The sequence below is a fragment of the Balearica regulorum genome, chromosome 2, assembly GCF_011004875.1.
Source record: "Balearica regulorum gibbericeps isolate bBalReg1 chromosome 2, bBalReg1.pri, whole genome shotgun sequence".
Lineage (NCBI taxonomy): Eukaryota > Metazoa > Chordata > Aves > Gruiformes > Gruidae > Balearica > Balearica regulorum.
The window spans coordinates 116,871,616-116,898,920 of NC_046185.1; the positions used below are offsets into that span (position 1 = coordinate 116,871,616).

General features: G+C 41.2%; 1 protein-coding gene across 3 annotated transcripts in view; it reads right to left on the bottom strand.

Annotated features, from left to right (window-relative positions):
* STAC (SH3 and cysteine rich domain) overlaps positions 1–27,305 on the bottom strand; it is a 75,337-nt gene that overhangs the window by 28,310 nt on the left and 19,722 nt on the right. For all 3 annotated transcript variants that reach the window (XM_010299233.2, XM_075745488.1, XM_075745487.1), the window contains exons 2-3: positions 22,317–22,593; positions 1,071–1,171 (exon numbers count right to left, since the gene is read on the bottom strand). In XM_010299233.2, coding sequence (XP_010297535.1) covers positions 1,071–1,171; positions 22,317–22,593 — 378 coding nt within the window. The remainder of the gene's footprint in view (positions 1–1,070; positions 1,172–22,316; positions 22,594–27,305) is intronic.

Sequence of the window (27,305 nt, forward strand, 5' to 3'; positions counted from 1 at the left end):
GCTGGAATCAAGAAATACATGAAACAGTTCACGTGATTTAATATTTGGCTTGTCCATGGTTTTTCAATGAGGTCATTTAGCTCTTCACAGACCAACTTCCTATACCAGAATGCCACACACTAGGGCTATGATTATGGTTTAAATGCATAAAGATTTGCCTCAGGTGTATAAACAACAATAGCTTTCACCGAATATCCGTGGAGAGAAAACATCTTTCCACTGAATGGTGAGTTTTCTAGCCCTTTTGAAGCCAATGCTTGCAAATTTTCATCATTTAACATAGTGGAACTCTTTAGGTTTAGCTCATATTTGTCTCAGGTGCCTTCAGGTTGCAACAAATCTGAGAACATATGAAACATGAATACATGTATTCTGTTTTCATATTCCAAATGGTCATTTTCCCAAGTTCTTTTTCAAAAAAGTAATCAAAAGAACCATAGTCCCATAAAAGTCATCAAGTCGGGTTAGAATTGTCTCAAACACAATGTCCTGCCTTTGCCGATAATTTGCTGCTCTGAAGGTGACCCAGGCACTAAGGTGCTGTGTCCATACAGGGGCAGGTCTCCTCCCAGCCTCTCCTACTGTGAGACTGCTTCAAACTCTGTAGTGTCTCACAGTGAAATAGCCTTTGGTTTTCTTTTTAAGATGAATTGTGGTTTTTCTTCAAGCCTCAACAGTGGAAAAAAACAATAAAACATAATTCGAAGGATTTCTCATTTGTTACTCTCCACTGAAATATTTTGACTCATTTATAGCATTCCTTGAGAGATTTACACTACAGCAAACACAGTTTAAATCAAGGGAATTAATGTTGTTATTTAGGTGAATTTGGATTATGTAACTGTATTTTCACATCCAGAAAGCAGACCAGATTTGTGTTTCATTTCTGTTCAGGTTTTTGAGTAGTAGCAATTCCTCAAATTTATAATAGGGCTTTACCTGCCTCAGTAAACTGACCTGGTGTCAGTTCCATTAATGCACCAGCTAAATGCCAGCCAGGGGGTCAGGGACCCAAAGTGGCTCTAGCACAAGCTGGTGCCTCCACTTGCTGCCCTGAGCTGCTCACTTACCAGCTTGCCCATGCAACGTTGTTGTCCAATACTGTCTGCACACTTGTGGTGGATGCTCATCTTACAAGCCTTACAGCGCAGCCCGTGCTTAGCGTTTGTCCCTGTGAAGTGCACAGAAATGATTTAATTAGACAAAATCAATAGTTTCCATGCATTTAACAAATGACCTGAAAGAACTGATGGGGAGGTCAGTTGCAGGAGAGTAAATACTGACAGCATTCTTTGCCTTGCCTACTTTTTTTATATGCATTTGTACATGCATTTTCTTCACAGCCACTCCATTTTAGGCATTTCTCCCCCAGGCTCTTTCCTAGGCTATTGCTGCCTTTAGATACATTTTGGATTATGCTCTGTTGTATGATAGTCTTACCAGTGATGTCTCTGCCTCATGGGCATCAAGCAAAATCTCTTTGCTATTTTGAAAGGGCTTGGCACAAGAGCTGTGCATGGCTGAGGGAATCACTGAAGGAGCACTCAGGCTCTGGAGCTGCCCTGGTGAGCCAGGCCATCAGTGGAGGGCCAGGTTTTGTGGGTGAGAAGTAGCTCCAGGGGTGTGTGAGAGATCTAAGCCAGCTCCCTTATCATTGCCCACCCATACACCCAGGCATTGCTGCTCTCACCTCCCTGGACCAGTGCTCAGAGGGTGCAGGAAGAGCTCCTGCGCATCCCTAAGCAGGGCAGTGAGGATGCCATCGATTTGACCTTGCTCTCTTTCACTGGCAGTGAAAAAGTTCAGTGCTGCAGGTATGGGAGCTCCGGGAGAAATTTTGCTTTACAGAAGCAGACTTCTTGCACTCAGGCAACAGTAGTTCTGCATTATCTTCAGTGTGGACTTACTCTTAAATGACAGAGCCAAGTCTGTCTGCTTCCAGGCAGGAACAGTCACTCTTATTCATACACCCATAAGAGTTCCTAAACTACGCACAAGCAGTTAAGCTGCAGCAACTCTTTTATCCCCACAGGACTGTATAAATGGAATGAGTAAACAACATGTCAGTTCATTATCATCTACTGTGAGAGTGAGTAAGAAACAAGGTAGTAAAAAAACCCAAAAAAACTCTTGACATTTTAACTGGCCCTCATTAGTCAGACGTGATAGGAATATTAGTCAGAAGGATCCTGCATCTGAAAGTACTCACGTAGCTCTTAGTTATTTGAGTAGTCAACACGATGTACATGCTGCTGACTTCATTCAGTGAAATGCTATGTCTGAAAGAAGCACTTGAGGGAAGGATTCATCAAGTTGGTGACAAAACCCAAGCCTTGACAGGATTGCTCTCAGGGGAAGAGGTCCCTGAAGTGGCCACTTTCAAGCCAGATAGAGGCAGGTTGGAGGAGCTGGGGGTGGTTGCGGTGAGCTGCACTCAGATGTTTCACTTGTGCGCTTCTTGGAGCACAGGCAACCAACAACCTCCCCGCCTTCCTGCTGAGACTGCTGGAGAGATGGGGAGTGAATGGGGTTGAGTGTGGGGTGCACCCTGGGGACTCCCATGGAGTGGGGACAGCGCCTGCTCTGTGCTTGCTGCCTGCCCAGCCCCTCTCAGCTGAGCTGATGCACAGTGCCTCACTGATCAGGTATGTGCAGACGTCTAGCATCATTCCTGAGGTCTTTTTTTCCTAGCAAACACAGGATTTACTAGAAGAACACATCCCTGAGTTTTTTGGTTGTTTTTTTCTTTTTTTTTCTTTCTGTGTGGTTTCTCTTGGATTACTGTGTTGTGATGATTTTTTTGGTTGTAGTTTCTTTTCAATAACACATGCTCAAACCAATATTGATTTCTGCAGCTTTGTGCTTTTATTACTGATCATGAAATGCTGAATCACCCTTCCTGATGGTCAACAACTGGCACAGTGAGAAAACTGAGGAGGACTTCCTCCACATTTTTTGTATTATATTTATAGGCTGGAATGAAAAAAAACTAAAATGACTTCATACTTTGCCTATACAACACGTATTTAGTGTCAGTGCTTACACAGTCTAACTCTCCTCTCACGCTGCTGTAAGTCTCACCTGCTTTACCAGGTTACTCCTGAGATTCAGTTAAAAAGGCAGTCAGTCTCACAGTCCTTTCTGCTGGCTGTGTTATACTCTTCCAGCCATTTTAGTGGTAACATTACAACATATTGGTGGTTACATGTTATAACCACGTGATCACAGAATATACACATTTGTCAATATAACTGCACATCCAAATGATGTGCAAAATGAATGCAAAGTATCTGTGCTACTTTCAAAAATCAAACCCCAGCTTCTGCAGAATAGATATCTGTGATCATGTGAAAATGAGCAGACAATAAAGTACAAAAGAGCAACACTATTTCCATTGCTGAATGCCATTTGTTACCTGTGGGTAGGTTAGTCGTGGCTTCAAAGAAAGGAAAAGTATTTCAGTTGTACACGTGAGTCTACAAGAAGTCTTTGTAAGTCAAAATGAAATTACCTATAACTACCAAAGGCTTCAATCTTTAATTCATTGCCATTTCTAACTACTTGGTTTACTGTGGGTCTAGGCAGCTTGGAAATAATTTGCATGTATCTCCCTGCTTCCCACTGAGGAATAAAGGGCTTAAAGAAGAAGCATTATTCTGTATTTACACTTAACTACCATATCTCAAGCTCCGAAAATGGCATTTCTACAAGACACATTTTCTTTTTTCCCCAGGATAATTAGTTCTTCTTCAGTTTCTGATCTCCATCATACTAAATCAAACGTCCTCAGAGAGTCATGGCTAAGCTATTTCAAAACTGCACGCCAGAGATTAGATGCCAATTACATATTGGCAATGTACCTGATCCAAAAGTTCCTGAGATTCAGAACTGAAGCACAGCCACAGCTCATGTTATGGAGAAGAACAGATCCACATTTAGTATAGGTGTAAATGAGACCAGGGTTTGACCTGTTGCATCAGGTTTTGGTGTCCCATGTAAGCAAGCTTGTTGACTTTGCAGTTGCCTGAATAGAGCTGGTTTTGGAAGGCAGCCTGGTAGTTTGAAATGGGGAAAAAGCAGGCAGAACACGGATCTTACAAATATGTACAGAGTGAGAGTTCTACCACCATGCCAGTGCAAGAGAAGGATTTAATTATGCATAAAATGGTGGCACAGGATATAGTACTGTGTTGAAACATTATTTGCCAATAAATTCCCCCCAGAGAGCAGGAGAAAACTGGGAATTTGGTCTGAACATATATCAAAAAGTAGAAAATAAGTGGTATTAATGACTGAAAGTAAAAAATGATGTCAATAACAACACAACTACCACCACCACAATGGGGCAGACTATTTGAGGGGTATTTGTATCATTTCGTTTATTTGCCATAGGGCACCAGGGCTTGTGTGAAGTCGAAAGCCTCTCTATGGTGTGCTTATTCCCACTGGATTAATCTTTCTGTAGATTGAGGCATGGGGGAGGAGAAGAGTAAGTAAGTTCACATTTGAGATGGTTGCAGCAGTGACTGGGAAAGGCGGTGTTTCTGCAGAAGTAGTGAAGTCTGAGATAATAAACCACTCTCCTCAGGGACTTCTGCCAAACGTATTCGGATGACCTCCAAGCATGACCATCATTCTCTTGTTTGCTTCCTGCCCCCCTTAAATAGCTGACAGCCTGATTGCAGCCTACCATTTATTCCCATTAGCAGATATTCCCCCATGCCAACCTTAAAGCACAGCTGGAAGCTACTGGTATAAAGTACTCACTGAAATGTCTTAGCCCACTTGGAATAATTTCAATTTGTGGTGGATCAGAAATAGAGGAACTAAACGATTAGCAATTAAGCTAAACTTGGAGTACCTTAACTACTTTTTTCCTCTGTTTTTTGTTCAAAGAGAGCATAGACTAACAGCTTTGATATAGACTTTTTGTTACTACCTTTGAAAAGTAATCATCCCTCCCACCCTCTTCTCCAAAGACCCTCACTAAGATTACTTGATCAAATTGTTAAATGCTGAGCATGCCAGAGCAAAGGTTCTGCTAAGTCACTTTTAGATTGCAATCTAGGGATGTGATTGTCACTATTTTTATTCAAGGCACACTGCTTAATTTGCTGAACAAAGTGGACAGTGTTCAATGAATGGGCAGCTCTTTCAATAGTTCTTTTTTACTTTCATCGGTCAGTGTGTGTCCTTAAGCATCATCTCTTGAGTACCATATTAACCTAATTACAAATACAAGGTGATTAATAGCCTCATGGGCTTTCCTATGGGATCACTGTCCTTGTCTCCTTACGCCTTGCAATATAAGAATATTTGCTAAAACTTGGATGGGGTGGCTCCCATTTGAGGGACTAATGGGTAAAACTGTCAGAGGTATCACTAATACAGTGCTATTTGGCCCAGATGCTGGTGTTTACGTGGTAAAAATTGCAATCTGCTAAAACTGGGAGTTTAGAATGGAAAGTACTGGACATGTTCAGCTGACTCGTAGTGCCCATAAACATAACTGTCAATGTAGTCATGAAATTCATATAGGGAAAAAACCCACTCACACATACATTTGCCCCTATGTCCTCTGTGTCCTATGTATTGGTGTATCTATTAATTATCTCAGCGTCTGTAAAGGCCAATATTCCTTTTGAAAATGAAAAAGCCAAAATTGACAAAAGAAACAGTGTTTCACTGGAAGCAAATGAAGAAATTTCATGTCAGGATACCTGAGTAGCTCTTGAATAAATTTACAAATGAGGTTCTGCCACAGTCACTTTCTTTGGATACCAGCTAATGCATCCAGACACCCGGCGCTGGAAGGACGCATTGTTTTGAGAAGCAGGTCATGTTTAATAACGCCTTGCTAGAAATACTCTACAACTGGGTCAGCTCCCATTTGAATATCCAACCAGTGGTTAGGTTTTCCAGAACAGCCATGGAAGATTGAATCTTGAACTGTTCTCATAATCTGTCCTCAAATACTACCAAAAGGACACACTGCATCACTTTTATAAATCTAAGCCTTTTTTGGAGGAAGCCTAAATTGAAGCAGAACACCTCAATATAGGTGAATGGAAAGATTTGGAGGGAGAGAGACAGAAGAGACAGGACAGAATTTGATTCCAAGTCTTTATGTCTGTCTCTCCTATAAAAGTAATTTGGTAACTACTCTGCATTTCAGGAAAGTGACATTTATCCTAAGGAATGCAAATGAGAATTATGTTTGTCACACACATGCAAAGGGAACCTTTATCATCCTCTTGGCCAGCGCAGCTATGGCGGCAACACTGTTGGCTGATGCTTTTTGCCTGTTGTTTCAAGACTCAACATAAGATTAATAGCTAGGGAGGGAGAACGAGTCCTGTGGCCTGGAGAAATTTTAAAGAAAACTGCAAATGTTGGTAACAACATGACGTTATGCTGACTATAATGATAACTATATTAGGCACTTACGCAAAAATGAAAAAAAAAAAAAGAAAAAAAAAGAGGATAAAAAAATTCAGGTCTATAAAAGACAGAAAGAAGGGAAAGAGACACAGAGAGATTGCCACTTCCAGCTAATCCAGCTATGATCCAACCACTATTTTTTATCATTCCAGTTTTGATTTTAAACTTTCATAAATAAATACATTTAAAATTACATATTTTCCATAGAACTTCAACTTCTGCTGTGGGAGGCAGATAAAAATATGAGTGCCTTGCCCCTTTCTCCCCAAGCGCATTTGCAATTGTCACCAGCAAGCTGTCTCCATGCCAGAATTTATGGGAAATGGAGAATTTTAAGCAACCTGGGCCAGTACTGTAGCAGTGAAGGGTTTAGTGTGTCACCTTAGAAGGAGAAAGAAAAGTCCCTGAAATGGCACTGGTGCCCCTGCAGTCATTTCTAAGCCTTTGCGTAACCTCCTCTCCCACCCCCTTCTTCATTTTTAATTAATTGTTTTTGCGTAAAAGCTCTGATGCTGAAAGGGAAACTATTTTTAAAAATTCCTCTGTGGTTACTTCCTGCCCCTGTGGCTCACTGCTGCCGGACAAGCGCTCACCCTCCTCCTTCCCCTGCTCTGCCTCAGTTGAGAGCTGTGGGTAGATCAGAGAATGGCATTTTCTACACAGGACATCCACACCTTTAAAGTTAAAAATTTTAAACCTCATTCCCCAAATCATGAGGTTTGTAAGGATGAGCTGGGCATCCCTTTGCTCACCTCTCCTTGGCCTTTAGCCTCCTCAGGTGCCTCCTGCCACCTTGGGAATTGCCCCCTTTCTCTGCCCTAACACCTGGCACCCTCCTGTTTCTTTTTCTTAATTGACACTTGGACCCTGTCCTGGTTTCAGCTGAGAGGATTGATTTTTCTTCATAGTAGCTAGTGTGGGGATACGTTTTGGATTTGTGCTGGAGACAGCATTGATAATATAGAGATGTTTTTGTTCTATGGACTTATTGTCGAGCAGTGTTTACATGGGGCCAAGGCCTTTTCTGCTTCTTGCACCGCCCTGCCAGCAGGATGGCTGGGGGTAAGACAAGAAGTTGGGAGGAGACACAGACAGGACAGGTGACCCAAACTGACCAAAGGGATATTCCATACCATATGATGTCATGCTCAGTTTATAAGGAGCTTGGGGGAAGAGAGAGGGGGGGCGGCGGCATTCGGCGCAATGGTGTTTGTCTTCCCAAGTAACCATTACGCATGACGGAGCCCTGCTTTCCTGGAGATGGCTGAACACCTGCCTGCCCATGGGAAGTGGTGAATGAATTCCTTGCTTTGCTTTGCTTGTGCATGCGGCTTTTGCTTTACCTATTAAACTGTCTTTATCTCAACCCACGAGTTTTCTCACTTTAACTCTTCCAATTCTCCCCCATCCCGACGGGGAGGGAGTGAACGAGCGGCTGCGTGGTACTCAGCTGCCAGCTGGGGTAAAACCATGACAGTCCCCATTGCCTGCCCCAGCTGAAATTGTGGAGAGGACAGAGGCACAGATCTTCAGCTCGTCATCAGGCAAGCTATAGACGAAAACCTGAACTCGGATTTCCCCAGCCACCCTAGATGGCCACGCGCCGGAAATCATTGCCATCTGATGCCTGACTGATAATTCAAGTCAATGGATGCACAGTTGCCAGGTGCGTTGATACACAAATGTTCACCTCACATAAAATTACCAGTATTATTAGCAATCCTCCCATTGCACTTTCCACTGCTAAATACAGGACTGAATGGATTGTTCAAAAAAGCAATAAAAAGAAGATGTAATAATTTTGTGGTCTGCTGTGTATTGTTCCTAACTGGCCCACAGATAAATGTATTATGGCAGCTCTTGGCATTGTCATTTTGATCATTCAAATGTATCCATTTTTCTTTTTTAGGGAGATTAAATTGCACTTTACAGATACCCTTCTCTTTTAACCTGACTAGACAGTCTACACTCCTTTGAACATTGTGGCAAAGGCACTCTATGAATGAGTAACAGAAATGTAGGATGAAAAAGTTCAAAACACACAGAGAAAACTAGGCAAAAATCTTGTTTAGGCAATGTTTCATGAATAACCGGCAGCATGGGATTGACTTCAAAGTTTTTACTCTTTAGCAAGAGGGGGGTGTTGGGTAGATATATTTTTTTTTACAGTTAAATCTGCCAGTTCAAAATGTGCAGAGCTGTGGGTAGGTTAAATCAGTAGCTCCTTGGTATGGGGGTACACACTGTACAGGGACGTCCAACAATATGTGGGAGCTAGACAAGGAACCCTTCCATTTGGGACCAAGCTACCAGATCTGGACCTGGCACCTTGACTGGCTGGAGTTCCCTTGAGTCCACGTTGTGTCAGTCTAAACCTAACGGTGTGTGGGGAGAAGCTGGGACTTGTGTATTTATGTTCTGTACAATAGGACTTGATATCCAACTATGGTACCTGTCCTGCTAAATTCATAAATATTACATTATATGTCACTGAGAGGTGTGGGTCTGAGTCCCTACCACACCCAATCTCCCCATAACAATATCCAATGTTTAAATAGCAAGAAAAGTTGCCTTGCATGTAGGCAGGCTACAAAACAGTGCATAAAATTAGAACTGACTTCCTAGTGACATAGTTTTCTTTAGAAACGACACACTGAGAAAAAACTGAGGCAGTAATAGGCAGGTTTTTCTTCAAGGCTGTTACAGAGAAGAAAAATATCCCTGCTAAAATAAAGTCCTTTCTAACTTCATGGTTTTAAATCATACATATCAGCAAGAGGAAATGCCTTTATTCCTCTTGCAAATCAACTCTGTAACTCCTTGACAAAGAACTTCCAATGCTGTCAGACCTTTTATTCTGTGGTTCAGGAACAATGAGACTTACTTAAAATGCAAGTAGGCCTTTCCTGGCTTTTGGTGCAGAAGTGATTCTCATTCATGATGTCTGGTGAGCAGAAGAGGATGAAACTCACTGCCCTATGCTGAAAAATTTGGCCACAAGAGGGTTTTTTTGCAATGCACTTTTCACACACTCAGCAGCTTTGCTATAAATGTCTGTCCCTGAAAGGAAATATCCACCTCCGTACTTCTTAAAATACCATCTCAGGTTTTTTATCATCTAAATGTTAATTAAGATGTTGGAACACCATGATAAATAAACTAACAGCTAACTATTATCGAAAGAAAAAGTCCCAGTCCTCTAAAAATCAAGCACAATAAATCACATCTAACATTCCTTGCTCTAAACAAACTACACTGATATCTCAATACCTACTTCCCTAGACAAATTTCTTGACAATTTTCTAGACTGCTGAGCCTGTGCTTGTAGATTTTTGCACCAGGTTGCTTTGCTGAGAAGGAAAATAGCTCAAAGAAGATAGGCATAGACTTGCCTATGGGTGGTGATGTTGAACTGCTCCAGAGATGATGATGGTACCAGAGCTGAACAGGGCAAGAGAACATGGAGAAATTAAACCTGGTGTGGTGTCCCAAAGGAGGACAAGCAGAGATCAGTGGCTGATCTTGGTCTCAGTAATATTAGTAAACGTAGGGTGTTCAGTAACTCTTCTTGAGATGAAGATGATGAAAGTCAGATTTCAAACAAGATCTCCATGTTGGCAGGCTCAGGTTATTTGTACCTGTGTTCTTACATGTGTTGAAATGAAAAGCCATCTAGTTACAGACTTTTGTGTGTGTGTATTTTGAGACACTTTGAAAAAGCGGTTGAATTTTGTAGGGACACTTGTACATGCTGAAACCTTGATCTTTCAAGGGCCTTGTACCATTATAGAAGAGTTGGAAAACAGAAAAACAATGTCTGAACAAAAACTATGCTGCGAAATGAAAAGCAGGGCTCTAGGCTTGCTGAAAATGTGGGAAAAGAGTTACAGAACAAAAGAACAGTTTGCCTTCAGCAAGGGGATTTAATATCCTCTCTGGTCTGCTAATGGATTTTTAATATTGCCTGTTGCTTACAGAGCTCCATCATCAATAGGCTTGAAATGAGAGGCTGCTATGTGCCAGAAGATTAGGACAATCAATTAGGACTATAAAAGGTTTAGTTAAAGAAACCTCCTGATATGTAAATAGCCAGTTACTCTCTGGACTTCTGGTTGTTTCAAACATAATGAGATTTTTGGCTCTTTCCTCCTGTAGCAAAAATGCTCCCTCATCAGCGCAACTTCTGGGCGTTGTTCCTGGTCTTTGTTAGCACAGACTGACTGGCAGTGCCTGCAACAATGGGCCTCACACATGAAATGCTGACGCGTGACTTACCATGGCCGTGGCTCCTCCCCCTCCCTCTTTTGCCCATTTCACCATAGCTAGTGATGGAGCTGGAAAGTGGAGCAACAGAAGATAACTGCATGTGTCTCCACCTACAATCTAGTGCATGGTCAGGATCTGGGCACATACAGGCTTCTGCTCCAAAGCCATTTCTTCCCTTGGATCACACAAAGCTGAGGAGGACTTCATCAGAAGCTACTGGTGTGACAGCATGATTTGCTCAGACTAGAGATGATGCAGGGCACCACCATAAGTAACTGGGCAGTTATATCAGTTTGGTGGGATCAGTTTTCAAGGAAATTATTTTTACATTTAGTCACAATGTGTTGCTTCTTTACAGAATTTTACAATCACATTTTGTAACAAAGTGTTTCAGTTTCTTTTCCACAGCAGTTTTGAAAACAAAAAATGAAATGGTAAATGTGGAAAAACATTCAAATGAAATCTTTCAACCCAAGTGGAAGTTTTTTTAAATTTATTTTTTCAAGAAAGCTACTGATTTCCATGAAATCACACAAGTTAGGCAGTAAAACACTTCCATTTACTACTGTCATCTGCTCAAAGAGGCAATCTCAGCCTTCACTGTTAGAGCCTGAGAGAATTTAGTACTTGACCCAGTGCTGGCCTAAAGCACACCAACAAGTACATTTCTACATGGTATCAATTACTGTTTAAATTAATAAGAAAAACTTCTGTCAAATGATCGCACAGAATTTTCTGCAGCTCAGCCATGCAAAAAGAGTATTACCTGTTGGAAGTCAATCTGGGGAGTGAAAAAATACAGACATTAAACTGAAATTTTACTTTATTTCTAAATATTTAAATCAATAAACCAAAAATACCAAAAATCTGCTTTCTGAGATTTTGTCTATCAACAGGAATAATTCAATGCATCACTCATAAACTGTCCATGGTTAGAAAGTATTTGCATTATCTGAAGTCACCCTTGATTCAAGTAGAAACAAGCTGAGCTACATCAAGCCATAGCTCTTCTCATCTATACACGTGGCTTGCACCAGCATGACTATGTAGTTATTGTCCAGAAGCCTTAATTAAACGTAGACCATAATTGTGTTACCACTATTAGAGACAGAGAAACCCACAGGGGCAGCAATAGGCTTGGTAGCTACAACTGTCTGGCCTGTACAATGATATAACCTATAACCACAGTCTAGCAAAATCCATCAAATAACCTTGCTTTTAACAAAATGATTTCCAGTGCAACAGGAGTTGTAGTGGGAAGTCACTGAAGGCATGACTTGGAGTGGAGGGGAGGAAAAAAAAAACCCAGATCATTGTGTCATAAAGCACTGGCACACAGCTGGATCTCTCTAACAGAGAGCTGGGTCAATACACATATTGAGATTTAGGAGCTGTCATAGCCAAAAAATAGCTGAAATTGTGAACACAAACAGGCAGCAGATAACTGTGTGCCAGCGCATGGGTGAATGTGTGAAATTGAACTCCTGAACTCTCAGACAGGAGCCTGCTACTTGCAAGATGCAACCAGTACAGGCTGCTTGGAAATTTTCATAACACTTTGACAAAACAAAAGTGACGCATCCCAAATCCTCCAATTAATACAGACAGGTCATCAATCCACTAGTTAAGAGGCTGATCATTTGCTGTTCTTATGCACATACACTATTTAGACTGAAGGAACTGGGAGCTTGGTTTCCAGAAATATCTGGTGCCAAGAGATGGGTTCCTGAAAGGAAGAAGTGGTCTTGGAAAGAAGAAAGGGGTCCAGAAAGAAGAACGTGAAGATCCTGGCCTGAGGAGAGGTCTGGAAAATGGGGGAAGATCCTGGAGATGAGGAAGCCATGGACATCAATGCCAGGGGATGCTCAGGGACCTTGTCCAGTGGCACCTGAGATAGGTAACTGCAAGCAGAATCACAGCAGGGACCGACATCACCTTCTGCCCAACGTTCCCAGGCCAGCAGTGACCTCCCTTCAGGGAAGGGGAGACCTAGGGATTGAAATGCTGGCAGGGAGGGACAGAGGGAGTGAGTAAGTGTGAGAAAGAATAAGTAGGGTGAAACGTGTAATGTCACAGATTCTTCAGTAAGTCTGGTATCCAGATCCTCTCCACACTGGCATTTATGCTGTCTCACCCTTGACAAGAGCTCAGCATCATTTTTGATTCTTTGGTTAAGAAACAGCCAAAATTTCCACATGGGGCATTTTGAAAGAGCACCTGTGAGAGATGCACCCAAACCCCATCAATGTCTTAAGTGTTGAATTTTCTGTTGCTCTTCAGAAAAATCTCTGTTTCAGCTAACAAAGAGTTTGTTGCCCTTGGAGAACATCACTAACAGTTCAGTCTGCCTGAGCGTGCCATCATCTTGTTATGAAAAACAACTGCTCATCAGAGGCTATTGCTCATCTGCTGCTCACCAAGAGAAACCATTCTGTGTCGTCCCTTCTGGTGACACGTGAGACCCGTCATACTCAGTGGCTGTCCTATTGTGCTGGTTTTGGCTGGGATAGAGTTAATTTTCTTCATAGTAGTTGGTAAGGGGCTACATTTTAGGCTGAAAACAGTGTTGATAATACAGGGACGTTTTAGTTATTGGTGAGCAGTCCTTATGCAGAGCCAAGGCCTTATTGGCTTCTCACACCACCCCACCAGTGAGTAAGCTGGGGTTGCACAAGAAGTTGGGAGGGGAGACAGCTGGTACAGCTGACCCCGACTGACCAAAGGGATATTCCATACCATACGACATCATGCTCAACAATAAAACTAGGGGGAAGGTTGATGGGGGGCTGCTGCTTGGGAAACCGCTGTGCATCGGTCACTTGGTGGTGAGCAATTGTTGTCATTTGCATCATTTGTCTTTCTTGGGTTTTATTTCTCTCTGTTATTTTCACTTTAATTATTACTATTATTATTTTCAATTATTAAACTGGTTTTTTCTCAGCCCATGAGTTTTCTCACTATACCCTTCCAATTCTCTCCTCCATCCTGCTGAGGGGGAGCAAGTGAGCAGCAGTGTGGTGCTTAGTTGCCAGCTGGGGTTAAACCACAACACCCATCCAGAGGTTATTAATGGAAAATGGACTTCCACACTCAGCTGTGTTGACAGACTAGATCTAGCCAAACAGACCAAGCACCCTGGTGTAACCTCTCCATATTTGCTAGGAGTAACAAACACTGCAAGACAGACAACATCTCACCTTGCAGCTGTAAACAGACGTGCAGATGATTCCCTAATGATGCCAATATGCTGTGCTTGGGCTTGCAGAGAAAGACAAAGTGGTGGAACAAAATGAAGCTTCACATAGCAGCCTCTTATTTCAAGCTCATTGATGATGGAGCTCTGTAAGCAACCAGCAATGTTAAAAATTCTTCCCTATGCTTCAGAAAAAAAACACTTGCGGTGTTTGTCTCCAGTCTGTCTGGAGATTTTCATGTGCCACAGATCTTGTGATATGAAAGACTGCTACACTTCTGAGAGGTGCAGCTAGAAAAACAGGCAATATTAGCACTGCAAATACAAGTTCCCTCATCAAGATGCCCAATCTGCATTTGGAGGGATCTTTCTGTGCATTAAATCTATAGCCTTTCTTTTGTGATTGCTGAGTAAGCCAATCAGGAACATACTGACTATGACGTTGTAGTTCACACTGGCTCAGGGATTATACCAGCTGTATGCCATTTCCTCTCTTGGCTGGGAAAGTGGAATTATTGTGAGGAGAGGGGGGAAGGCATAGCCACCTTTTTTTTTTTCCCTTTTTTCCTTTCTTTCTTTCTTTCTTATTTCCAACCCTTCTATTAAGCAGGAAATAATCTAGTGGTCAAAACAAAATATTTCAAGATTTTCAAGATCACTGCCTGCATGTTATAAAGGCAACTACAATGCAATGACAATTTTCAACTGCAGAGCGTGTCTTCAGAATTAGAAGTCAGAGAGAGGATCCATGTGTGTGCAGCATCCTTCAGCATGTAAGATAAATTTATGTCAAAGAGGAAAAAAGTTATAGATTGTATATACTTGGAAAACTAAAATTTAGGCAGATTAAAGAAGATAATTGCTGAAGTTGCTTTTACTTGCATTCGTATTACCAAAGCAGAAAGAGCAGGCGATGCTCCATGTGAGCCACAAGGATCGTTTGCTCTCCGAGACATCCTTCTATATTAAGGACAGCAACAACCAACTATGGGTAGGCATTTTATCCTGCATGATGGCAATGCTTTATTTCTTGCAAAAGCATTTCTGCTAATTGCCTCATTTTATGGCTTCTGCAACTCACAGTAAGGTGAAGCTCCTAATAATTTCCCTTCTAGATGATGCTTTTGTCAGCCATGTGGCAATGTAATTATCCACATAACAGTGATACTCTGGTAGACAAAGACTCTAAGTAGAAAAATAATGTTTTTACTAGAAGGTCAGCTTCAAAGAAGATGCATTCAATTTGGTTATCTGAAAACACCCGATGTCCCGTATCAGCTCAGGAAAAGTACATAGCAGGACATAAAAAAGAAATCCTGTATTCTGCTTCATTCCTAGATCTTTAACAAACCTTAAGTTTACCATTAAGTTCTTCGCTGGGGCTGATCTCAAGAGCAATGGCCACTACTGAGTAGGGTGGTGTTTTTCAATGTAGTTTTTGGTCAAGAATCATATTGCTTAACATCATGTTAAAATACTGATTTTAGATGTGCTAGAAATTTTTATTGTTTTCCATATAATTAGGACCAGCAAATGCTGGTCAACATCTTTAAAGTCTCTTTTCACTGAGGATTAACTGCTGTTTCATATTAATAGCAATTTCCACAAAATTACAGTGAGCTTGAAAATTATCTAGTAACAAATGTGAAACATGCTTGGTGCTGTTCAAGGACAAATTAGAATTTAAAATATATTTCCACCCTCTTTTCTCAGCTAAGCAGTTCCTGATTATCCAATTTACTGATAACATTCTTGCCTCATCTCAGAGGAGGAATCCCTCCCAGAGGATAAACAGACTAAATATTTGCTTTTCAATATTTGCTTTAAAGTATGTTTAACTCTTTATTACCAAAGAAAAATATTAATTTAATGCAGAGAGAATGTGTGGCCCTCTGTAGCTACTTTACAAATGTGAGGATGTGTGAACTGGATACTTTTTGTCATGTTTATTAAAAATGGGAGACATACCAATGGAGCATACCTATACTGCATCTACTATACGTGTTTCTACCTCTTTCTATCTGTTCATCCCCACTTTATGTATTTTAATAGACAAATTATCCACTTTCTGGAAATTTTTCAGAGTCCAGATGACATTTCTATACCTGACTAGTCTATAACTAACAGTTAACTGCATGCTCTACAGTTTGATATAGTACTTCATATTTCCAGAAGGCTTTTGTTTAGCTTTTCTTGCAGTGATCCTCTCAAAAGTGGGAAGGTCTACACTTATGGAGAACTATTAATTCAAGAAAGAAATCATAGGATAAGCCAGGTTCAATTTCAAGCTAATAAATATGTTAAAATTATTATTTTGCATAAGTTTTTTGCAGATATGTGTTAAAAAATACAATGGTTTTGTTTTAAACCCTAGCACAGCAGGTCAGAGAGGACTGAAGTAATTCTCACTCACACTGATTCTCAAAAGCGCTAGAAGATTTAGGTGCCCAGAGCCATTCAGCATCAATCGGAGCGAGAACCTAAGTTTCCAAAATCCAGGAGTGGATTTACTGGAGGGAAAGGGGAGGGAGAGACAGGGACTTTAGGCCATTTAATAATATATGGGATGGCTCCTAGTACCAGTCACTGACGTGGCTGCACAACTGCCCATTTTCCTCACAAGCAAAACCGTAGAAGACTGGATTCAGCTGCTTTTGAAAACATCTTTCCATAGGGAAACCCTTTGCCCTTTTGCATGAATAATAAACAACACTCACACACACAAACCCTATTTTATACTGTAATAGTCTATTATCTGGAAAACAGATCTGTGAAGGCTCAGCTGTGACTGCTCAAGCCCACTGGAGAGGTGGACACAAAGCCATTTCCACAAGCTGCTCCAGGGGCATCTCCTCACAGTGGCAGCTCTTTACCCTTCTCTACAGGGGACGACTCCCATGTCGATGCAGTGGCAACATGAAACTCTTCCTCCAAGGGCATTTAGGCTGGGAGATGCTACAGACACTGGGAAGAGTGGAGGGCAGGGTGAACACTGAATGAATAATATTTTTTTTCCTTTATCCTGCAAGAAATGCCTCAGTAAATAAAAATGCCTTTTTTTTTTTTTTTTTTTTTTTAAAAAGAGCTCTGGAGGAGTCCTCCAGACCACCATAGCTTTGGAAACAAAGCTTCAGTTACAGTCATGCTTCCCAGGAGTACTTCTTCTTTGTCTAGCTGCCAAGCAGTGGTGATCAATCTGTGACTGTTTATCGCATCCTTGTCTACCTGGATAATGCTAAATAAAGGCAGGCTTGGATCAAACCAGAATGCCTACTTAATGGAGTGAGGCAGCAAGCTTAAAAAAAGACAAGAGTATTCTTTATGAGGGAGCTGATCAGACTGGAGGCAAAGCACTGTGTCATAGTTCCTGTGAAATTTTGCTATATTTAATAAACATCCACATAAATTACAGTTATATAAACACTTCCTCAAACTACAGAGTTTTTCCATTACTTATTAGTTGCAGTTACTGATAGTCTAAGAGAAGAGGTTCAGATGTAGTGACTAACAAAACTGGGAGACCATAGCTCCCATCCAGATCTCTCTCTCTCCTTAATTCCTGCATTTGAAAAGCTGGGCCAATTTATCAACTTCGAGCCTAGCTTTACGGAGGATGTTGCATTACAGCTTTGGGGATAAAACTGGTTGAAAGTTCTAGTAGCCAGAGCAAATAAATAAATACAGGCTGCTTTTAAAAGATGTGGCCAGAACAAATTATTCATGGCACTTTGTTGGTTGTTTGAAACTCCAGAACAACTGGCTAAACCAGAGCAGAGGATGGTAGGTGTGAGTCAATACTGAAGGGACAGCACAATTTCACTGCTTAAGCACTGTAGACTGGAAGTAAACTGTGCTAGGGGTTTATTACTGGTTTTATCTTTTCTGCTTGCTTGTTTGTTTTCTACAGTTTTCTCTGACTGGAACCTAGTTAGTTCCCTGAGAAGGCAGGTATTGAGTTATTTACCTCCGGAGCTGCAAAGGTCTGGAGAATAGGCATCCAAATCAGAAACTTGATTGCCCTGAGACCAATTATAAATGTATATATCTCAGATACCTAAGCCAGCGATGGCATGATCCAGAAGGACCCGGTTTTGACTAATATTTGACATTGCAGGCCACAATTCTGTTTATTCTTTCTGAAAGTTTGTGGCCCTCTAACACGTCTTTCCAGGCAAAGATATTCCAACAGGTATGTCAACAAAACAGGTGGTTGGTCAAAATTCTGTGTCAGAATTAAAGGTAAGCATGGAATGAAACTTCTAAGTACACTTTTGAAACACTAAGATACATACAAAGAAGTTGTTAGAAATAAGCAGCTATTTCTTTAAAACACAGCTTTAAAGGATTGACTTTAAAGTCAGCTATTTTTAAAAGCAAAGTGGCTTGCTTTTTTGCTATACTACTTATATTTGACTTAGATGGAAATGCATTAATTGCATGTAATATGCTTGGAATGTGTGGAAAATAAAATTTTTTCCATGTGAGTCAGCACAGGAAATGAACTGCAAATGAGTAAAATGTTGAGAAGTCTACAGATGGAGTTTCTTTAAAAATACACAATGTTTTTCAAGGGTAGAGTACTGACATCATGTTTTCTTCAAGAGTAAAGTATCACAGAGATGACTGATGACACATCACAGACTGAAGAAGAGCAAGAACTTGCTTCTGATCAGCATAGTTTAAGACTCTAATCTGATGCAACATTAATAGTTTCTATCTTTGCCAGTGCCAGGCAGTTTTTCCTCCCCTTATTGGTCATTACCAAAGCTTACCCCATTCTTGCTAAACACAGCAAGTGGTAGATAACACAAAGCAAACTGATAGGTGTTCTGATTTGATCTTATTTCACAGTGATATAAAATAAACAAACCAGTGTCTTTTAAATAATGATCTAGTGATACATTCCACAAGATACTTTAATTTTCAAAATTTTCCCTTGCTGATCTTAGATATTAAAATAGTAATAAATACTACTAGTAAGAACAGCAAATGACCAGGTTTCTAAGAGTCATACTGTGAGAGGATGTTCATGGGTGGATATATTTAGGAAAACATGTAACCCGCCATGGACCTGAAACCTCAGTCCTAAACTAACCAACACCTGGACCTCACAGCAGCAGAACAGTGAGTAGCAGAAAGGAGTACAGAGTCTGCTCCAACATACTATTGATTTGCTCTGAAGTTACATGAATTATTACTGTTGACTTCAGTATGAGAACTGACAATTGTATTGGAGTATTTCATGCTTCAAGAACACCCCATTAACGTAAAATGGATCCTCTGTGCACTCCTCAGAGCTCCCTTGAATCTGAAATTTTCTCCCTTATTTCACTTGGCAGAAAACTACTGCTTCAATATCAAATTTCCTGCTGTTTACCGAGATGGAACTTCAGCCCCAGTCTAGTACAGTTAGTAAGAACACGTCAACTCCTCTCTTTAATGTGAGGTATGAAGCACACTATTAATACTGATTTTCCTTTTTTGTAATCGAACCAATAAACAGAGTTTCTTTTGAATATGTTGCACTGCACTCTGGGATGTATAAAAAGCATTTGAATTAGTAAGTTTGCATTATATTGATCCCAGTAAACATCTTCCTCTGAATTCTGAAACCAAGTACATGTATTTGGCCTTTATCTTATGACTGTACTTCTGTCAAATGAACAAACAGGCACACGTGCTGCATCCCAAAGGCAACATTTGGCTCATAGTGCCTAACAATCAAGGAGAGATGATGCACATATTTTTTGTAGGAAGATAATGTTTCACGTTCTTTTGCTTTAATTTTGCTGTGAAAAGAGCAGCACAGGGAGTCTACTGCCTCTGCTCCAAGCGTCCCGTTCACTCGGAAGCTACAGACCAATTCTGCCGTGCTAGTGTGTACTGCACGTTCATGCTATGCACAGTTCATCATGCCGCCCTGTACCAAACAGAGCTGCTTAGTTCATAGATCAGAGAGCCATTTAAGGTGAACCTGGAATCATTCTTGGTGGCAAAATTGAAACCATCTAAAGTCAAGCCGGGATTTTCCTGGACTCTTTCCCCCAGTCTTCAAAACATGTATCTGTCTTTGCCTTTATTCTCATCAATAAGGAATTTAAAGCCATAGACGTATTACTCTCAAATGTCACTGTCTTTGAAAAATGCAAATAGAGAGAACAAATAGGCTCCATGTTGCAAGTGTAAATTCAGAGTCCCTGCACAGAAGTGAATTTTTTTTCAGTCTGCCTTTGGGAGCAAGCTTGACACAATTTCCTGAAAAGCTGCCCGTTTCACTTCACCATCCCCATAACCAACAGCTGCACAACTTATATGGATTAATTGAGCTGCAAACAGTAACATCCAGATCTCCATGCTGCTTAAAATACAATACAGCGAAACCAGGCATGACTGCAGTAAGGATCAAAGACAGAGGATTACAGCAATAGAGTAGATGTCTGCCTATGAGAATCAGGGCATCTAGACTCTAAGGTGTTATAAGGTAAAACTCTTAACATCTTTTCTGCCATACATCCTAGCAAAGATGAGCTGGAGGAGGTCAGAGAAATTCACCCGACAGCCTGCCGCCAGACAAAATAGGTCGCATTAGCTTCTTCAGCAATTATGAAAGGCTTCAAGTGGCTCAGATACAGAAGAGAAAAGGGAAGCCCTCAGAGGATAGAAAAGAACATTAGAAGTTCAGAAGGCAGGTGGGGTTAAAGCTGATGTTTTGAAGTTTATAGCTATGCTTCAGGACTTTCCCATCCCAGGCGGGACACAGATTGCCCAGCAAAGGAGAAGGGCATGGGTGTTTATGAACTGGAGTTACTCCCTGCAAAGTTTGCTGCCAGTAATAATCTGTCTTGAGCAGTAGTGTTTTGAAACGGTATTGCTGAGTTGTGCAGATTTGTGATGATACTAATCTCCATACAACTTCATGAGAAGCAGCCAGAAATGTGAAGGACTTATATTTGCAGTATATATTTGTGAAACTAAGCTTTGATAGAACGTCCATCCACATTACAGGAGGAGACAAGTTCTGGGCCTGTTTCCATACATAAAGTTATTTCAACTGCTTATTTTCCAGACTTCCTTTCAATCTCTGGACTATGACCTTCCCTGATATTGATGCTTTACTCTTTCTCCCTTTGACTCGTTCTACCACTTCAAATAGAAAAAATCTTAAAAGACTGGAAAATAACACAAAAAATCTAGGATCAAAACTCCTTTTCCCTGGATTCAATAGAACTGTGGTGGTGAGAGGATGAAATCAGGCCTCATGTGTTTAATTCTTCAATTTATGGAAGCAGGATACTCTTGCACCAGTGTTCTGCAGACAGCTGCTGTTTCCAAAGAATGCAAGTTCCCCGCACAAGGGGGGAGACACTGAGCACCCTTATGTGGAACAAGAACACCAAATCATATGCATAACAAACTAGTCACAATAATGTGAATTTCTAGGACCAGACTTCTGAATAGCAACTCCTGCAGCTTCCCATAATGGTGACCATGCATGTTTTACACCTCCAGCCACCTGCCACCACTTCTTTCCTGACCTCTCTTTGCACAGCCCCATAGATAGTCTGCAGCACGAAGGCTGGCTTTTTAGGCCTTCACACTGCATTGAAAATTACCTTACAAGCAGGGCTCAGTATGGAGTTACTCTCCGTACGCTGAAGAGAATAATAAATTATTAGCTCTGTCCAATATGTCTGTCTGTCAGTTAGCCCTTGGCAGTAACTTACATACCCATGAACAGTTTCAGAGAGAAGACAAGGTGATCTTTCAAAGGTATAAAGTTCGTGTGAGGTTTTGTGAGTAGCAGGGATCAGGTAGAAGAATCCCAAGAAAGTTTGCAGTGTGAATTCAGCTACTTGTTCTGTTGACCTGTTGTCCCAAAACGTGTGTCCTAGCCAGCTGACATGCACGCACAAGCAGCTCAGAGCCTACCACCCAGCAGATGCTACTGCTTGCCCAATTGTCACTTAGGAGAGATGTAAGGCAGCTGGAGCAAGTAGGTATGGTTGCCACAGTGAATAGGAACTAGGGGCAGACACAAGAAGCAAGAGAGTTAAAATTACTATTGCGGAAAAGAGTAAGGATAGCAGATGCAAATTTGCAAGACGGATTTCTGCTGTTTGTAGTGTAACATACAACAGAGTTTGTGCTTGGTAATCAGTATAGCCTCAACGAGAGAGGAATTTGACTCTAGCTGAAACCCTCACCTGTAATTTGTGATAACAGTATGTGTCTAGAAGGCAAGAGATCTGTCAAGAAATATAGAACTTGTATTAGCCTGTGGCAGATGTGACATAAGTCCAGATCCTTTCCGCATGAATATTCTCAAGTAGACATCTGGACTCACATAAGTTATGGAAAGGTCATCCTGCAAGTTCTAGCACAGATGCTCACAGAGATTTAAAAAATCATTTCTTACCAACAATCATGTGGTTGCAGACATCGCAGAAGGTGGGTTTTTTGAAGATGTGCTCCTGGAAGATGTGAGCCTTGTTGTTTTCTGGCAGCTGCTGGGCTCTGGTGGGGGAGGACGCCTGGCTCTCTGAGCTGGGGAGCTGCCCAGTGCTTGTGCTCACCTCAGGCATCAAGTCTACTTGCAGTTTCACATCGCTATTAGTCCTCTGGAAGAAATTGTCTGCACTTTTACTCCGCAAGCTTTTGGTCTTGAAGGAGAGTGATCGTTTCAGTTTCTGCAACTGCAACAAATAAGCCAGTTACAATTACTGTCTTTTCCTCTTCAACAGCAAGGCAAGGCTCCTGGTTTTGGGGTCTGCTGTTGACAAGTGAACCTGGGAGCCGCTTGTAGACCTTGAACCACCTGAACAATAAAATTGACTTTAGAATTTAACCAGCAATTTCAGAGCAAAGAAAACAGATCTCAATCAGAATATAAACTATTCTACATATGCTTTCGGATAGAAAATAAACTTGATAGCCCTAATAAATGATTCTATTGGCCTTTTCTTTCAGGTATGACAGCAAAGATGTACTGCAGAGAATATGCACTGGAGAATATATCCTTTGTATTCAAGCCTGGGAGTATTATTCATCCTTGCATGGTCCTTAAGCAGCCTATAAAGCCATTTCAGGAACAGCTGTTAAATGGCAGTACAAGAGGAGTGAATTCAGTAAATATATTTGATATACTTAAATTTCTTGAAGATGGCAGAAACAGAGATTATAGGCAGTTTTGACTGAGAAATTCTTGTTTTATTTTATTTTTTAAAGGAAAGAAGGCTAAGGAGCAGTAACAGTATAATTTACTAGCCAATTGATAGTTAATGCATTAATTAATAGTAGTTAACACACATTCACATATATTCTTGTATATTGTATTGTGTATTGATATTGTATTGTGTGATTGATTGTGTCAGACTATTAAGCACCACAATAAGGCATTATTAACTTAAATTTATTAACTCCAACTCTTTACCTGTAAACTGTCTTGTACCTTATCAGACCTCTTCTCATCCTTCCCCCCCTCCAAAATTTTATATAAAGTTGAGAAAGGTGCTAGATGAGGCACACAAGCTATCAGGATATCAGCTACACAATTTTCCAGGTTTGTCAACTCCAATGGCGCACAAGTAGAGCCTGGGCAAAAGCAAAGCCAGCTTTGCGTCCACTTCTTGTTCGCTATCTCTGAAGTGTAATACCTCTGTATCACCTTTCACTCAGCATTATTCCAACTACTGCAAAATCATTTCGATCATTGATGCAATTCTCTGGGCGAATGTGGTGTAACAACTGAAATTTTCCATGCCCCTCAGGCTGTCTGTGGTAACCAGCAGGAATGGTTTATATTAGAAACTGTTTATGTTAGAAGGAATGATCATTGGGAATCATAATTCACACGAATATAAAGGGAAGGAGTTCACATACTTTCCCAAAAAAGCATGGCACTGGTCTGTCACACTGACTTAGTGGCCTCAGAGCACTTGTTTGCTCTAGATTCCATTCCTGATCCACCCAATTTCCTTATGACGCAGCTGAAAGCACACTGTTGGAGAGGAGCCTCAAAGCATCCTGGGGTTAAGCCTCTCCCACCTTCAGACACAAACAGCTGGTTTTTGGAGAGGGGAGACACTCCAGCTCTCTTCCCCATGTTTCACAATACTCCCCAAGTCCAAAAAACAGGCAAAGAGCTGCCATTGCCTCTGGTTAACAGTGTTTGGGTTTGCTACATGGAAGCAAACCCCTTTCTGCTCCGTGAGCTGTTTCTCCACAGTGAGTTTGGGAGTGGGGTGGAATGAGAGCCAGGGGCCCATCCCACATGCACGACTCTCTCTGGGTTCATGGGAGGAGCCTCAGATCCGAATGAAGGAAATACTCACCTGTTTGCCAAAACCTCTCAGTCTCTGGGGGCATATGTAAACAAAAGCAATTAAGTCATTAAATGCCAACTACAAGGTAAGAGCACTTTCTGGTTGCTGAAGCTCTTTCAGCTGAAGCCTAAGTCATGGACTAGCGGAGCCCAAAACTCATTGTACAACTGCACCAACAAAATGTGAGATCTTCCCTCTTCTGCTTGGATGTTAAGTCACTGGCTCCTGAAATCCCTGAGGTTACTCAGTACTGAAATTACTTCATCTCCCCAGTGACAGGCAGGAACTCAGCAATAATTCACCCCCTTGCTCCTGAAATGCTTCTCACTGAAGTCAGACCTAATTAGCGTAGCAAAACACAGAGAATTACAACACCACAAGGTGACTGAAATGGCATTCATTATTGATTTGCCATCCATTTCTACAGTGCCACATGAAGTTAATTAAATTTCAAACGCTGCTTCTGCCACAGAAAGAAGACTACGCTGTGCAAGACAGTATTTGTTTTATCATGAAACAACTGTCCTGCCAGTTTGGACAATGTATGCAGTATATTTTAAGGAGCTCTGCATTTACTATCCTTATCCCATTCTCCTGTGCACGGTCATTTGCTAGTCAAGGGATGTACCAACAGCCTTTCCTCCCCCCAGGCAGAAAAGTGAACAGTTTTCCAAAGGGTAGTCCAGCATTCAGACTACGCATGTTCAAACATATGCATACACACTAAGGTAAGCATGCAAACTGTGCATACGTCGTGCACCTCCAACCACAATGTTCAGAGCAGGACACATATTCAAGAATGAGTTGATCAAGTTACATTCACAGATTTGGCAGACATCTCTGCACAAGCTAATCGTCCTCTCTGAGATTCCCTGACCACTGTCCTGTGTTAATGTGGTTAAATAATTTCCAGACAAGGTGGGAATGCTTGTTGTTACCCACGTGCAGATTTCATACTCATTTGCATTCAGGCTAGAAGACACCTACATGTTTAGCTTGCATTGCATACCTAAAACACCAGTGAAAGTCTGCAGCTATTATATGCCAAATAGGTTATATGCGTACAGAAGTGACTATGCAAAAATGCAGAACACAGGCAATGTTTAGCATTTTGCACAGCTAATTATACACTTTGCTCAGTACTGTTAAAAAGTACCTCTCAGATCAGAGTGTTTTACACCCATCTTGCATACGTGTGCGTATACAGGGCACTAGAAGATTGGCATCAGGTTTTAAAATCTGATCCAACTTTCCTTTCTCATACTAGACCCATGAGACAATTTGAAATAGGGTACTGGTATGTGATTGTTGACTCAGGAAAAGCTGGCCCGAGCAACGGCAAGGGTTGTTGTGCAGATAGTATAAATTGTAAAACCATAAAAGCTTAAGCGATTATTATGCTGCAGTCAAGTGAGTATCATCTCCCTTACTTAAATCATCACCATCTCCTCATTCTGAAGTTTGCTATGGCCTAGCTCTATTCTTTTATTAGAAGATTTCAAATGTATTAAATACAGGCATTTAATATATGCCTGATTTTGATCTGCCATAAACTGATTTAATGCAGTTGTGATGCCACTGGCTCCTAACAGAGCTGCTATAGCATTCACCTGAGGTAGGAATCAGCTCTTTCAACAGAGAGGAAAATATGCACATTTTACTATTTATAATTTACTTTTGCAGAGTGAATGAGTCCAAAGTTAAATCTCAGGAAGAAACACTACCAAACTTTGGAAACACCTGTGACTAGGGTTGTTCTGTACTCAATACTTACTTCAACACTTAAGTGAAAAACCGTGAATTGGGACTGAAAAAAAACCCCTAAACCAAGCACAAAAAGGCTTTAAGAAACATATTTGAGGTAAATCTCTTAAGCCTTTCACATTTTCTTTGCAAGGAAGGCTACAAATTAGCTTTTATTTAAATAAAAATAAAATTCCCACAAGCACAAGAGTATTTCCAGACTTGTGATAGCATCACGATACTTCATAACATTGACACTTCAGAAACATGAACCCTTGATATCAGATCCAGTATGTTCCTGTGGTTTGAAATTAGAGTTAGAGAAAAAAGTTTGTGTCTAGTTAAAAGCATTTTATCAGTCACACAGGCTCTCAGTGACTGCACATACTAACTCCACAGGCAAGGTAGAGATAAGTGCAATAGCTCAACCTCAGAGCTTGATTAACCTTTTTTTTTTTTTTTCAGTATCTGCCAGCACAATCTCCATCTTCCCCTGAGTTACTGAATGTTCAAGCTTCAAGGGATCAGGAAGCTCTGATCAACCACAGCTTATCAGCACCTCCTCTGCTCCTAATTCCCCTACACTACAACTCTTTAGCTGCTATAACCAGAAACCAGGAGGCAGCAAAAAGACAGCTATTGAAATTCATTCCTAGTGTTAACTGGGTGCCACTGCATTTGATGTGAATGGGAATTGCACCTGCCCTCACTAAGCCTTTATTTGACTTAAGCACTGGAAGCACACAACTCTTTACTACAATTTTGGTTTAAGAACTTCCCGTGGAAGTTGGAAAGGTATCAGTGATTTGAGCTGTTTCATAATCCCTAGCTTTGCAATTACAATAGATAATTGTCTGCCCTGCAAAGAGTAATTTATTCAGGCTCCTAACTGCTCCCTGATATCTAGAAACTCTTTTTCCCTTGCCTCTCCAGCTTGTCTACATTAGCAGTCAGTGTGGCTGAGTAGGAGTGGATCTGGAGAATAAAACAGGGGCTGTTGAGGACCCAGCATACACACTGTATGCATTTCAGGGCACAGAGTACTCTGAACCAGCCCAGCCCATTAGTCCTGGCGTGCAGTAGGTGCACACCTGGAGCACAAGCATACCCCTAAGCGATGCAGCCTGTGCTCTATGCACCACAAGGACCAAAGTGGGGTGAACAGCAATAACTGGGAGATTTGCTTTGAAATCACACTCCCAAATCAAACTAAAATGCTAAGACAGGTGTCCCCTATGCCATCACCAGTTTTTCTAGCACAACTTCATCACACCTTCTCACCATGTAAAGCTCAGGGAAAGCCTCGTTCCCTCCATGTCCTATACACAAATGCTTCATTC